At 49.8% G+C, this 15,005-nt stretch overlaps 2 protein-coding genes across 2 annotated transcripts in view; one reads left to right on the top strand and one right to left on the bottom strand.

The window, feature by feature from the left end:
• The window catches only part of LOC132765774 (zinc finger protein 850-like), a 1,095,673-nt gene that overhangs the window by 648,041 nt on the left and 432,627 nt on the right, over positions 1–15,005 (top strand). The gene's annotated exons all lie outside the window — the stretch shown is intronic.
• The window catches only part of LOC137094754 (zinc finger protein 721-like), a 102,730-nt gene that overhangs the window by 86,897 nt on the left and 828 nt on the right, over positions 1–15,005 (bottom strand). The window contains exon 2 of the mRNA XM_067465079.1: positions 14,777–14,903. Within this exon, the coding sequence (XP_067321180.1) occupies positions 14,777–14,903 (127 nt within the window). The remainder of the gene's footprint in view (positions 1–14,776; positions 14,904–15,005) is intronic.

The following is a 15,005-nucleotide window of genomic DNA, read 5'->3' as shown; positions in this document are numbered from 1 at the left end:
ATCCAATCCAACTCCCTTCACCAGGGCAAGAAAATGTAATCAAAGTCCTCCTGACAAAGAGCCATCCAGCCTTAGATATAGAGAGATATATATGATACACACACACACAGATGTAGTATCAAAGATTTGAAAGGGACCCCTAAAGATAGACAATGATATGTTGCATGTTCCAGAGTGGGCAAACCAGACACTCTCCACATCAACACTGACACAGAAACAGCAAGAAATACTGTTTACCCACAAGCATAAAGACAATACATATATTAGAAACCAACACTTTCTCATTACTTTATTTTCCAGATCACCAGACTGGGCCACAGCAACGCATGGCAGGTATAATATAATTATAATAATATATTATTAGTAGTATTATATTGTATTACATTATAACATTATAAACATTATATGTATATACAATTGTAAAGGTAAAGGTTTTCCTCTGACATTAAATCCAGTCGTGTCCAACTCTGGGGGTTGGTGCTCATCTCCATTTCTAAACCGAAGAGCCGGCGTTGTCCGTAGACACCTCCAAGGTTATGTGGCCAGCATGACTGCATGGCATGACTGCATGGAGCACCGTTACCTTCCCACCAGAGCAGTACCTATTGATCTACTCACATTTGTATGTTTTTGGACTGCTAGGTTGGCAGAAGTTGGGGCTAACAGCTGGAGCTCGTGCTGCTCCTTGGATTTGAACCTGCAACCTTTTGGTCAACAAGTTCAGCAGCTCAGCGCTTTAACCCACTGTGCCACCAGGGGCCCCACGTAAATACAATATATTATATTATATTATATTATATTATATTAGTAGCATAACACAGGAGACAAGATGGAACTGTCTTCCTGGGCCTCTCTTCACTCTGATCCCAGAGCAGCAGTCGGTGCTGGGGGGAGGCGCTCCCAACTGATGGCACAGGCAGGAGACAAGATGGAACTGTCTTCCTGGGCCCCCTCTCTTCACTCAGGTCCCAGAGCAGCAGTTGGTGCTGGGGGGAGATGCTCCCAACTGATGGCACAGGCAGGAGACAAGATGGAACTGTCTTCCTGGGCCCCCTCTCTTCACTCAGGTCCCAGAGCAGCAGTTGGTGCTGGGGGGAGATGCACCCAACTGATGGCACAGGCAGGAGACAAGATGGAACTGTCTTCCTGGGCCCCCTCTCTTCACTCAGGTCCCAGAGCAGCAGTTGGTGCTGGGGGGAGATGCTCCTAACTGATGGCACAGGCAGGAGACAAGATGGAACTGTCTTCCTGGGCCCCCTCTCTTCACTCAGGTCCCAGAGCAGCAGTTGGTGCTGGGGGGAGATGCTCCCAACTGATGGCACAGGCAGGAGACAAGATGGAACTGTCTTCCTGGGCCCCCTCTCTTCACTCAGGTCCCAGAGCAGCAGTTGGTGCTGGGGGGAGATGCTCCCAACTGATGGCACAGGCAGGAGACAAGATGGAACTGTCTTCCTGGGCCCCCTCTCTTCACTCAGGTCCCAGAGCAGCAGTTGGTGCTGGGGGGAGATGCACCCAACTGATGGCACAGGCAGGAGACAAGATGGAACTGTCTTCCTGGGCCCCCTCTCTTCACTCAGGTCCCAGAGCAGCAGTTGGTGCTGGGGGGAGATGCTCCTAACTGATGGCACAGGCAGGAGACAAGATGGAACTGTCTTCCTGGGCCCCCTCTCTTCACTCAGGTCCCAGAGCAGCAGTTGGTGCTGGGGGGAGATGCTCCCAACTGATGGCACAGGCAGGAGACAAGATGGAACTGTCTTCCTGGGCCCCCTCTCTTCACTCAGGTCCCAGAGCAGCAGTTGGTGCTGGGGGGAGATGCTCCCAACTGATGGCACAGGCAGGAGACAAGATGGAACTGTCTTCCTGGGGCCCCTCTCTTCACTCTGGTCCCAGAACAGCAGTCGGTGCTGGGGGGAGATGCTCCTAACTGATGGCACAGGCAGGAGACAAGATGGAACTGTCTTCCTGGGCCCCCTCTCTTCACTCAGGTCCCAGAGCAGCAGTTGGTGCTGGGGGGAGATGCTCCTAACTGATGGCACAGGCAGGAGACAAGATGGAACTGTCTTCCTGGGCCCCCTCTCTTCACTCAGGTCCCAGAGCAGCAGTTGGTGCTGGGGGGAGATGCTGCTAACTGATGGCACAGGCAGGAGACAAGATGGAACTGTCTTCCTGGGCCCCCTCTCTTCACTCAGGTCCCAGAGCAGCAGTTGGTGCTGGGGGGAGATGCACCCAACTGATGGCACAGGCAGGAGACAAGATGGAACTGTCTTCCTGGGCCCCCTCTCTTCACTCAGGTCCCAGAGCAGCAGTTGGTGCTGGGGGGAGATGCTCCCAACTGATGGCACAGGCAGGAGACAAGATGGAACTGTCTTCCTGGGCCCCCTCTCTTCACTCAGGTCCCAGAGCAGCAGTTGGTGCTGGGGGGAGATGCTCCCAACTGATGGCACAGGCAGGAGACAAGATGGAACTGTCTTCCTGGGCCCCCTCTCTTCACTCAGGTCCCAGAGCAGCAGTTGGTGCTGGGGGGAGATGCACCCAACTGATGGCACAGGCAGGAGACAAGATGGAACTGTCTTCCTGGGCCCCCTCTCTTCACTCAGGTCCCAGAGCAGCAGTTGGTGCTGGGGGGAGATGCTCCTAACTGATGGCACAGGCAGGAGACAAGATGGAACTGTCTTCCTGGGCCCCCTCTCTTCACTCAGGTCCCAGAGCAGCAGTTGGTGCTGGGGGGAGATGCTCCCAACTGATGGCACAGGCAGGAGACAAGATGGAACTGTCTTCCTGGGCCCCCTCTCTTCACTCAGGTCCCAGAGCAGCAGTTGGTGCTGGGGGGAGATGCTCCCAACTGATGGCACAGGCAGGAGACAAGATGGAACTGTCTTCCTGGGGCCCCTCTCTTCACTCTGGTCCCAGAACAGCAGTCGGTGCTGGGGGGAGATGCTCCTAACTGATGGCACAGGCAGGAGACAAGATGGAACTGTCTTCCTGAGCCCCCTCTCTTCACTCAGGTCCCAGAGCAGCAGTTGGTGCTGGGGGGAGATGCTCCTAACTGATGGCACAGGCAGGAGACAAGATGGAACTGTCTTCCTGGGCCCCCTCTCTTCACTCAGGTCCCAGAGCAGCAGTTGGTGCTGGGGGGAGATGCTCCTAACTGATGGCACAGGCAGGAGACAAGATGGAACTGTCTTCCTGGGCCCCCTCTCTTCACTCTGGTCCCAGAACAGCAGTCGGTGCTGGGGGGAGGCGCTCCCAACTGATGGCACAGGCAGGAGACAAGATGGAACTGTCTTCCTGGGCCCCCTCTCTTCACTCAGGTCCCAGAGCAGCAGTCGGTGCTGGGGGGAGGCGCTCCCAACTGATGGCACAGGCAGGAGACAAGATGGAACTGTCTTCCTGGGCCCCCTCTCTTCACTCAGGTCCCAGAGCAGCAGTCGGTGCTGGGGGGAGATGCTCCCAACTGATGGCACAGGCAGGAGACAAGATGGAACTGTCTTCCTGGGCCCCCTCTCTTCACTCAGGTCCCAGAGCAGCAGTTGGTGCTGGGGGGAGATGCTCCTAACTGATGGCACAGGCAGGAGACAAGATGGAACTGTCTTCCTGGGCCCCCTCTCTTCACTCTGGTCCCAGAGCAGCAGTCGGTGCTGGGGGGAGATGCTCCCAACTGATGGCACAGGCAGGAGACAAGATGGAACTGTCTTCCTGGGCCCCCTCTCTTCACTCAGGTCCCAGAGCAGCAGTTGGTGCTGGGGGGAGATGCTCCCAACTGATGGCACAGGCAGGAGACAAGATGGAACTGTCTTCCTGGGCCCCCTCTCTTCACTCAGGTCCCAGAGCAGCAGTTGGTGCTGGGGGGAGATGCTCCTAACTGATGGCACAGGCAGGAGACAAGATGGAACTGTCTTCCTGGGCCCCCTCTCTTCACTCAGGTCCCAGAGCAGCAGTTGGTGCTGGGGGGAGATGCTCCTAACTGATGGCACAGGCAGGAGACAAGATGGAACTGTCTTCCTGGGCCCCCTCTCTTCACTCAGGTCCCAGAGCAGCAGTCGGTGCTGGGGGGAGGCGCTCCCAACTGATGGCACAGGCAGGAGACAAGATGGAACTGTCTTCCTGGGCCCCCTCTCTTCACTCAGGTCCCAGAGCAGCAGTCGGTGCTGGGGGGAGGCGCTCCCAACTGATGGCACAGGCAGGAGACAAGATGGAACTGTCTTCCTGGGCCCCCTCTCTTCACTCAGGTCCCAGAGCAGCAGTCGGTGCTGGGGGGAGATGCTCCCAACTGATGGCACAGGCAGGAGACAAGATGGAACTGTCTTCCTGGGCCCCCTCTCTTCACTCAGGTCCCAGAGCAGCAGTTGGTGCTGGGGGGAGATGCTCCTAACTGATGGCACAGGCAGGAGACAAGATGGAACTGTCTTCCTGGGCCCCCTCTCTTCACTCAGGTCCCAGAGGAGCAGTTGGTGCTGGGGGGAGATGCTGCTAACTGATGGCACAGGCAGGAGACAAGATGGAACTGTCTTCCTGGGCCCCCTCTCTTCACTCAGGTCCCAGAGCAGCAGTCGGTGCTGGGGGGAGATGCTCCCAACTGATGGCACAGGCAGGAGACAAGATGGAACTGTCTTCCTGGGCCCCCTCTCTTCACTCAGGTCCCAGAGCAGCAGTTGGTGCTGGGGGGAGATGCTCCTAACTGATGGCACAGGCAGGAGACAAGATGGAACTGTCTTCCTGGGCCCCCTCTCTTCACTCAGGTCCCAGAGCAGCAGTTGGTGCTGGGGGGAGATGCTGCTAACTGATGGCACAGGCAGGAGACAAGATGGAACTGTCTTCCTGGGCCCCCTCTCTTCACTCAGGTCCCAGAGCAGCAGTCGGTGCTGGGGGGAGATGCACCCAACTGATGGCACCGGCAGGAGACAAGATGGAACTGTCTTCCTGGGCCCCCTCTCTTCACTCAGGTCCCAGAGCAGCAGTTGGTGCTGGGGGGAGATGCTCCTAACTGATGGCACAGGCAGGAGACAAGATGGAACTGTCTTCCTGGGCCCCCTCTCTTCACTCAGGTCCCAGAGCAGCAGTTGGTGCTGGGGGGAGGAGCTCCCAACTGATGGCACAGGCAGGAGACAAGATGGAACTGTCTTCCTGGGCCCCCTCTCTTCACTCAGGTCCCAGAGCAGCAGTTGGTGCTGGGGGGAGGAGCTCCCAACTGATGGCACAGGCAGGAGACAAGATGTAACTGTCTTCCTGGGTCGCCGCTTTTCACTCTGGTCCCAGAGCAGCGGTTGGTGCTGGGGGGAGATGCTCCCAACTGATGGCACAGGCAGGAGACAAGATGGAACTGTCTTCCTGGGCCCCCTCTCTTCACTCAGGTCCCAGAGCAGCAGTTGGTGCTGGAGGGAGATGCTCCTAACTGATGGCACAGGCAGGAGACAAGATGGAACTGTCTTCCTGGGCCCCCTCTCTTCACTCAGGTCCCAGAGCAGCAGTTGGTGCTGGGGGGAGATGCTCCTAACTGATGGCACAGGCAGGAGACAAGATGGAACTGTCTTCCTGGGCCCCCTCTCTTCACTCTGGTCCCAGAGCAGCAGTTGGTGCTGGGGGGAGATGCTGCTAACTGATGGCACAGGCAGGAGACAAGATGGAACTGTCTTCCTGGGCCCCCTCTCTTCACTCAGGTCCCAGAGCAGCAGTCGGTGCTGGGGGGAGATGCACCCAACTGATGGCACAGGCAGGAGACAAGATGGAACTGTCTTCCTGGGCCCCCTCTCTTCACTCAGGTCCCAGAGCAGCAGTTGGTGCTGGGGGGAGATGCTCCTAACTGATGGCACAGGCAGGAGACAAGATGGAACTGTCTTCCTGGGCCCCCTCTCTTCACTCAGGTCCCAGAGCAGCAGTTGGTGCTGGGGGGAGATGCTCCCAACTGATGGCACAGGCAGGAGACAAGATGGAACTGTCTTCCTGGGCCCCCTCTCTTCACTCAGGTCCCAGAGCAGCAGTTGGTGCTGGGGGGAGGGGTTCCCAACTGATGGCACAGGCAGGAGACAAGATGTAACTGTCTTCCTGGGTCGCCGCTTTTCACTCTGGTCCCAGAGCAGCAGTTGGTGCTGGAGGGAGATGCTCCTAACTGATGGCACAGGCAGGAGACAAGATGGAACTGTCTTCCTGGGCCCCCTCTCTTCACTCAGGTCCCAGAGCAGCAGTCGGTGCTGGGGGGAGATGCTCCCAACTGATGGCACAGGCAGGAGACAAGATGGAACTGTCTTCCTGGGCCCCCTCTCTTCACTCAGGTCCCAGAGCAGCAGTCGGTGCTGGGGGGAGATGCACCCAACTGATGGCACAGGCAGGAGACAAGATGGAACTGTCTTCCTGGGCCCCCTCTCTTCACTCAGGTCCCAGAGCAGCAGTTGGTGCTGGGGGGAGGAGCTCCCAACTGATGGCACAGGCAGGAGACAAGATGGAACTGTCTTCCTGGGTCGCCGCTTTTCACTCTGGTCCCAGAGCAGCAGTCGGTGCTGGGGGGAGGAGCTCCCAAATGATGGCATAGACAGGAGACAAGATGGAACTGTCTTCCTGGGCCCCCCCTCTTCACTCTGGTCCCAGAGCAGCAGTTGGTACTGGGGGGAGAGGCTCCCAACTGATGGCACAGGCAGGAGACAAGATGGAACTGTCTTCCTGGGGCCCCTCCCCTTATGCCTTTGCTCCTCAATCCATCGACCTGGTTGGGGAAGGAAAATAGTAATACTGCTTGAAACACAGAAATGACTTTGAAATCAAGTAGATCCAGAGGTGCCACTGCAAAATATACCCAGCAACAGTAGTGCCCCTGGAAACCTGCTACTAGGAAAAGCATTGAAATAGTTTCCAAGATAGTCTGCTCAGTTCCTAGATGTGTGTAGCGGACGGAGGCCTCACCTGCAGCAGTAGGAGGCAGTCCTGGCTCTGGCGGAGGCCAGGAGCACAGAGGATGGGGACAAGCCGCAGGAGTGAAGGAGGCGAAGGTGGAGAAGGCAAAGGTGTCTTGGGGCTGACAGGGAGGCCAGTACATGCTCCCACTGCCTCTCCTGTGTAAACACACCTGCACATCCACACTTTACCATAATACACAAATGTGATACATACCCCAATTCTGGCATGGTGCACCGTAAATTCACATAAATACGGTAATCTCTATACTGGTAAATAAATGATCTAAAGCAATTGGAAATGACTAGTTGGGAAGCCACATCATGAGGAGACAGGAAAGCTTAGAGAAGACAATGATGCTGGGGAGAATGGAAGGAGAAAGAAAGAGGGGCCGACCAAAGGGCAAGATGGGTGGATGGCATCCTTGAAGTGACTGGATTGACCTTGAAGGAGCTGGGGGTGATGGCCAACAGGGAGCACAGGCGTGGGCTGGTCCATGAGGTCACAGAATCGGAAACGGCTGAACTAATGAACAAGTCGAGAAGCTTGTATTAATTATACGAATGCTGTTGTTTTTCTTACTCTACAGACAAACCTATTTATTTATTTGGGAAGCTTCTGTATGGCCTTTCTCCAGCGGACTCAAGGCAATAAAGAGTCTGTTGCAGAAAACACAATATAAAACAAAGCCATTATAAATATCTCAAACTGGAACATAAGTCCTTCTTTGGAGGATGTTAAAATAATGAGTTAAAATATGTTAAAATGGTCTAAAACTTCCCATATGGAGATCGACACTACAAAGCGCTATATATATCCTAGGCTTCTGTGCAGTTCAATGGAGAGCTATTATTCCCTTAATATAACATCCAGGGACTTAAACAGATCAATAGGTACCGCTCTGGCAGGAAGGTAATGGCACACCATGCAGTCATACCGGCCACATGACCTTGGAGGCGTCTAAGGACAGTGATAACACTTTGGCTTGGAAATGCAGATGAGCACCACATCCCAGAGTCAGGCACGACAGGACTTAATGTCAGGGGAAAACCTAAATAACATTGTTAATTCTAAAATAACGAGACTCGTGTTTTTTAATTTAATGTGGATTAAAAGTATGTGAGCTAGGAGCAGGGAAACAGACAGTAATTTCTAGCCAGAGAGATGATTTGCACATCAAGGGAAATAACCATGCAACCTTCTTTTCCTTTGACTGGGCATCAAAAGAAGGACTGTGTTCAATTCTGGAATCCCACTTGAAAGACAACACTCACAAACTGGGAATTAGCAACCAAGGTGGTAAAGGAGGTGGAAACTAAGCCCAGAGAAACAACCAATGGAGTTACATATGGTTTATTTTTAAAATATTGTCACAGGGAGCTTGCTTTATGCTCCTCCACAGAAGAGGACCTCAACTTAGGAAGTCAAAGGACAAGAAAGTGGACTCTACCAAATCTTAGGCAGGACTTCTTTGTTGCAGTTCATTTTATTACACTTGTCCCAGATATTTGGATGGTTTTTCTCCTCAATGAATTCTCTGGTGACTCACAAGATATGAACTCTGAGTAAAACATTTCCCACACTCCTGGCATTGGTATGGTTTCTCTCCTGTGTGGAGTCTTTTGTGGCTCACCAAGTGTGAACTATAAGCAAAACATTTCCCACACTCCTGGCATTGGTATGGTTTCTCTCCTGTGTGGAGTCTTTTGTGGCCCACTAAGGCTGAACTGTCAGCAAAACATTTCTCACACTCCTGGCATTGGTATGGTTTCTCTCCTGTGTGGAGTCTCTTGTGGGTCACCAAGGCTGAACTGCGAGCAAAACATTTCCCACACTCCTGGCATTGGTATGGTTTCTCTCCTGTGTGGACTATTTTGTGGCTCCCCAAGGCTGTACTGGAAGCAAAACATTTCCCACACTCCTGGCATTGGTACGGCTTCTCCCCTGTGTGGAGTCTTTCGTGCCTCAAGAAGACTGAAGGGTCAGCGAAACATTTCCCACACTGCTGGCATTGGTATGGCTTCTCTCCCGTGTGGAGTCTTTTGTGTCTCACCAACGCTGAACTGTCAGCAAAACATTTCCCACACTGCTGGCATCGGTATGGCTTCTCTCCTGTGTGGAGTCTTTTGTGCCTCACCAAAGATGAATTGTCAGCAAAACATTTCCCACACTCCTGGCATTGGGATGACTTATCTCCTGTGTGAGTGCTCTGGTGTCTCAGAAGTGATGACTTGGAAGAATACCACTCCTCACACTCCTGGCATTGGTATGTTATCCCTCCTGTGTGGAGTCTTTTGTGGCTCGCCAAGGCTGAACTGTGAGCAAAACATTTCCCACATTCCTGGCATTGGTATGGCTTCTCTCCTGTGTGGAGTCTTTTGTGGCTCACCAAGGCTGCACTGTCAGCAAAACATTTCGTACACTCCTGGCATTGGTATGGTTTCTCTCCTGTGTGGAGTCTTTTGTGCCTCACCAAGGCTGATTTGTCAGCAAAACATTTGCCACACTCCTGGCATTGGTATGGCTTCTCCCCTGTGTGGAGTCTTTTGTGGCTCACCAAAGCTGAACTGGAAGCAAAACATTTCCCACACTCCTGGCATTGGTATGGCTTCTCTCCTGTGTGGAGCCTTTTGTGCTTCACTAAAGCTGAACTGTAAGTAAAACATTTCCCACACTCCTGGCATTGGTATGGCTTCTCTCCTGTGTGGAGTCTTTTATGGCTCACCAAGGCTGAACTGTAAGCAAAACATTTCCCACACTCCTGGCATTGGTATGGCTTCTCTCCTGTGTGGAGTCTTTTGTGCCTCACCAAGGCTGAACTGTAAGCAAAACTCTTCCCACAATCCTGGCATTGGTAGTGCTTTTCTCCTGTGTGGAGTATTTTGTGCCTCACCAAGAGTGAACTGTAGGCAAAACATTTCCCACACTCCTGGCATTGGTGTGCTTTCTCTCCTGCGTGAAACCTCTCATGTTTCACCAAGTGTGAACTCTGTATAAAAGATTTCCCACACTCCTGGCTTATGAAATCCTCAGTTTCTTCAAAGATTTCTTCTTGGCTCAAATGTGGCAATTTGTCATCAACAATACATTTTGCTGATACTTTCCCTTTAAGATGTCCTTTCTCAGCATGGAGTGTCTTGTGAAGCACAAGTACCATATTTTGGGTAAAACACTGCCCACATACATTGCAACTGTAGGGCCTTTCTCTGGCAGAACCTCCGTCTTCGCTGTGGGTTTGCTGATGTCTAGGAAGGCCCCCATTGTGCCCAAAATTCTTACTGCATTCGGTGTATACATTGCTCTCCTTCCAGTCATCTCCTGTGTAGAAGAATGACAGAAACAATCATTCCTCAGCATAAGTGATAAGGAGTCTAAGATATAAACATTGTCCTCTCCCCACCCCTTGTTCAGTAGGATTGACACTGTTTGACTCCCTAGAGCATCTAAGGGTGAGCTGAGTAACATATGTTCCAGAGTATACCTGTTCCTCAGCCAAGCATCTTTTTTTTTAGTCTGACTCCTCCTTTTTTCCTTTGCTACCACCCATTTCACCATCATTTCCTTCTTCTCCTTTCTCTCTTCCCACCTCCAGTTCTCTCTCCCCATGTGACTGTAAACAAAGAACCCAGAGCCCTAATCATTCACAAGCACAGAACATAGAACACATTATATTGCAAGTCACCATCATGTAAATGACTGAGGCTAGGGACAGTTTGTGTGCTGGAAGAGGCAATTTACAAAAAGAAAGCCTGGCCCTCCAGCATGCAGAGGCTAGACCGCCTGGCTGGGATAAAAACAAGGCTGAACATGGCCCCAATAAAAAGATGCATAGCTGTGTCTGTGTATACGAAGCCTGTGGAAGTCTGTTCTTTTTGATGCTCCACTCTCCAGCTAATCAATCTGGGCAATGCCTCTTAATAAATTTCCTGTGAGCCCGAGTTATTGGGAACAAACTTGTCACCAGACATCAAGAGCAAGTCTGCTTTTGCAAAACCACTCTTTCCCATCATCTTCCAGACTCCTTTTGGCTTCAAGCAGGCAGTGGCTTTCCAAGCCATCTAGGGGCGCACAGGATGCAAAACCAGGGGGCTGGAAATGTGGGCCTGAAGTCAGGAGAGACTTGCTGGATTAGTTTTTGAAAATCTGCTTCTTCCTTCTCCCTTCCTCCCTCTCTCTCACTCTCTCTCACACACACACTGAGAGAGAGAGAGAGAGAGAGAGAGAGAGAGAGACTGGCTGACTGATATGGAGTAAGAGGTTTGCTGGGTGACTTTTTGAATATTTACTCTCCTCGTACCCTGCCTCTCTCTCTCACATACACTTGCAGAGAGAGAGAGATAGTGTGACTGATCTGGGGTTTTCCAGGGAGCCCGGTTGCTGTGAGAGATTATAGTGTGCTTGGACTTGTCTCCAGTTATGGAAGTTTTCCCACTGGAGTCCAAAATGGTGCTAAGATTTCTGTTGCTCAGGGACCAAGTCAATGTTACTCTTATGTCACGTATTTCTAGCATAACCCCGGCCTTGAGAACTCTCAGTGATCGGGTTGATTTAGGATAATACTGCATTCTTAAATAGAAATCCCCATCAGTGAGGGTGCCTTACCAAGAGAGTCCACTATCCCATGAATCTCCTCCATGATCTGCACGTGCAAGGCTTTCTGATCAGGACTCAGGAGAGCCCACTCCTCCAAAGAGAAATGGACAGCCACGTCCTCAAAGGCGATTGGGCCCTGGTGGGAAAAGAACACATGCAGAGCCAACCTTAAGAAATGGGGCTACAATGTGGAATCCACGACATGCGAGTGTGGAGAAGAGCAAACCACAGACCACCTGCTGCAATGCAACGTGAGCTCTGCCACATGCACAATGTTCTTGCAGCAACACCAGAGGCACTCCAAGTGGCCAGATACTGGTCAAAGGACATTTAATAGAATACCAAGTCTGCAAACTTTGTGTTTTGTTTCTGTGTGTGTGTGTGTGTTTAATGCAATACAACTGTTTGGTTCACTCCTGACACGATAAATAAATATAAAATGACTTTCTTTAATGTAGACACTACATTCATTTGGATGCAGCCCAAAATCCCATAGGCTTCTAAGCTGGTGCATCACATTGTTGGCTCACGTTTAACTTGTGGTCTACTAACACTGCAAGATGCCTTTCACACGAACTCTTGCTGCTGTTAGAGCAATAAGGTTGAACACTGTGAAAGCCACCCTCTGCATGGCTATCAGCCTCCTCCCAGTAGACTCAAATCAAGGAAAATCTTCATGAGAAACACAACGTTCCCCCAGCAACAGCAAGAGCATCCCTCTGGGCAGATAAACCAGGACATCCCAATTGGATGCCCCACCCCCACGAGGGTCTTCCTCCAGGGGCAAACCACAAATGGGCAACTTGAAAGTCCCTGAACAGACTCAGAGATGGAGTGAGCAGATCAAAAGACAACCTGGCAAAATGGCACTACCTCCACCTTGTGCGACTGAGGATCAGAACAGACCACTCTGCGTCTGTATGCTTGTCTACAATGCCCTGCCTCATGTACAGAGGAAGAATTGTTTGAGGCTACAGACAATGTGGTCAATGTTGCCCATTTTTGGTCAAAAGATATTTTAGTCACTTGTAATCCTTCGGTTTTTATCAGTCTTATATTAATTTATGCAATGATTTTGAGACAAAATAATAATAACATAAACTGTTGTCGAACCAAATGTCACCCATCCAATATCTTTGGGTTGTGTATTTCCTGCCTTAGTGTACTATCCCACATTTATCCTTGTTCAAATTAATTTCGTTAGTTTTGACACAGCTCTCTAACATGTTCAGGCCATTTTGAATACTGATCCTATCTTCTAGAGTATTAGCTATAATAGTAGTAGTAGTAATAATAATAACAATACTTTATTTATACTCCACCACCATCTCTCCAAGGGGACTCAGGGCGGCTAACATGAGGCCAAACCCATAAAATGGATAAAAATGGCTGTCTTTCAGTATCAATCTAAAGAGACAGAGTGAAGCAATCCCCTCATCTACCATCTACATTCCCCTCATCTACCAAGCTTGTAACTCTTTTTCCCCCTCCTTGTTGCCACTGTTTGCACTTGCACCTTCAGTATCTCACTTTGAAGAAACTCCCATTCAATCTTTTCCATTTCAAGAGATGTTTGATGACGAAGCCTGGAAGAAATGACCCCCAGGCAGCTCCATCCCTCCTCTCCCAGGAATCCTTCTGTTTACCTGATTCACTTCCACTTCATCACAAAGGGGAAGAATCGACTGTGGGTTTGCCAACAACATCATTCCAGCCCCTGGGAGAGAGAGGAAGGGGTGGAAAGCTGAACACATAAACATGTCTCAGAGGTTACAACTACAGTCCTGAAAAGAAACCTATGAGGAACTGGCCCTATGAACACACGAGAATTCAACAGCAAAAGAATATGTAACATTTTGAAGTTTAACACTTTTTATCTCAAACAGTGCTGTGGATTGAAGCAAGTCCTGGGCTTGGTATTTCAATTGACTAAAGTTATTGTTTGATGTCGGTTTGTCTTCCAGCTCAGTTTCAGGCTCATCTTAGCTTCGGGTCCCACCTGGGAAGATAATGAAGGGCTGATTTTTCAGTCCCACCCAATAGTATGCAAATGTTGAAGTATTGCCAGAAAAAAACTGCAAATCATACTGAAATTACCCCTTTTGCACCCGAATGCCTACTTATATAGTCATGTTTTTAAAAAGGTTTATTATTATTATTAGCCGTCCCTGCCACACGTTGCTGTGGCCCAGTCTGTGTATATGTGTTTTGTGTGTGTATATATCTGTTTGCACATATATGTGTGTGTGTGTGTGTGTGTGTGTGTGGTTTTGCATGTGCATTATAATGTATATTTGATTTCTGGCTTTTTAAGTCCCTTCTGCTGTGTTTTTCAGTGTTTTTATGAGTGATGGTCACTCATTTGCCTGAGAGGTGTAATTTATCCAAATTTGGTGTCAATTTGTCCAGTGGTTTTTGGGTTATGTTAATCCCACGAACGAACATTACATTTTTATTTATATGGATTATTAATGATATGAGTAGATTTTGTACATTTATTCCATGCATGTCATTCTCAGCCTGCAGGTCCCCAGGTGTTTTGGCCTACAACTCACAGAAATCCCAGCCAATTTACCACCTGATAGGATTTCTGGGAGTTGAGGGACAAACATCAGGAGACTCACAGGTTGAGAACCACTGGTCTATGACAACATTTCCCCAACCTCTTCCTATTTCTCACTCTTCCTTCTTTCCGTATTACCCCACTCATTTATCTAATCTATCTATATATAAATGCTCTGCTCGTTTAGCATGACATAACACAAAATCGGATAAACAAAATGCTGCCAAATTTAGTCACAAGACACCTACTAACCCAAGGAGTGACTTTCACTTTAAAAAAATTGATTTTGTCATTTGGGAGTTGTAGTTAAGGGGATTTATAGTTAACCTACAATCAAAGAGCATTCTGAACCCCACCAACGATAGAATTGAACCAAACTTGGCACACAGAACTTAAGTACTGTTTACCCACAAGAATAAAGAAATTACATATATTAGAAACCAACACTTTCTCATTACTTTATTTTCCAGATCATCAGACTGGGCCACAGAAACGCAGCCTGGTCTCCTTCCTTTCAAACCATACCCATATCACAATTTCTATTATAACTTTAGCTTTTATTATCTCTGTACAATATTTACATTGGCTTCACCACTTTTTGGCCATTCCATACCTATATACTCATCTCAAGGCCAAATAATCCTGCATGTACACCTTCTCTAGCTCAAGTGGATTCCCAAAGGGGAATGTTCACTGGCATAAAACACCAAAACACCCCAAAGGGTTCCTTCTTACCCTCCAAGGCTGCAGCCCCATCTCCTTCCTGGTTGAGCTCCTTCTTCTGGAGGCTCTGGGTGGTGTCTGGTGGAGGTTTCTCAGATGAAGGGATGTCAGTCAGGACTTCAATGCAGATATTTTGGGCCTGAAAAAAACATAGAGAATTTCAGAAGTAGTATGGAGAAAGATTAGAAAGATTTAACAAAATGTGCAGAAACTGCATTCTGATACTGGCTATATTCTACCT

Source organism: Anolis sagrei, chromosome 2 (assembly GCF_037176765.1).
Source record: "Anolis sagrei isolate rAnoSag1 chromosome 2, rAnoSag1.mat, whole genome shotgun sequence".
Classification (NCBI taxonomy): Eukaryota; Metazoa; Chordata; class Lepidosauria; order Squamata; family Dactyloidae; genus Anolis; species Anolis sagrei.
Note: the sequence above shows the minus strand (reverse complement) of the source record. Positions and strands in the feature narration are given on the sequence as shown.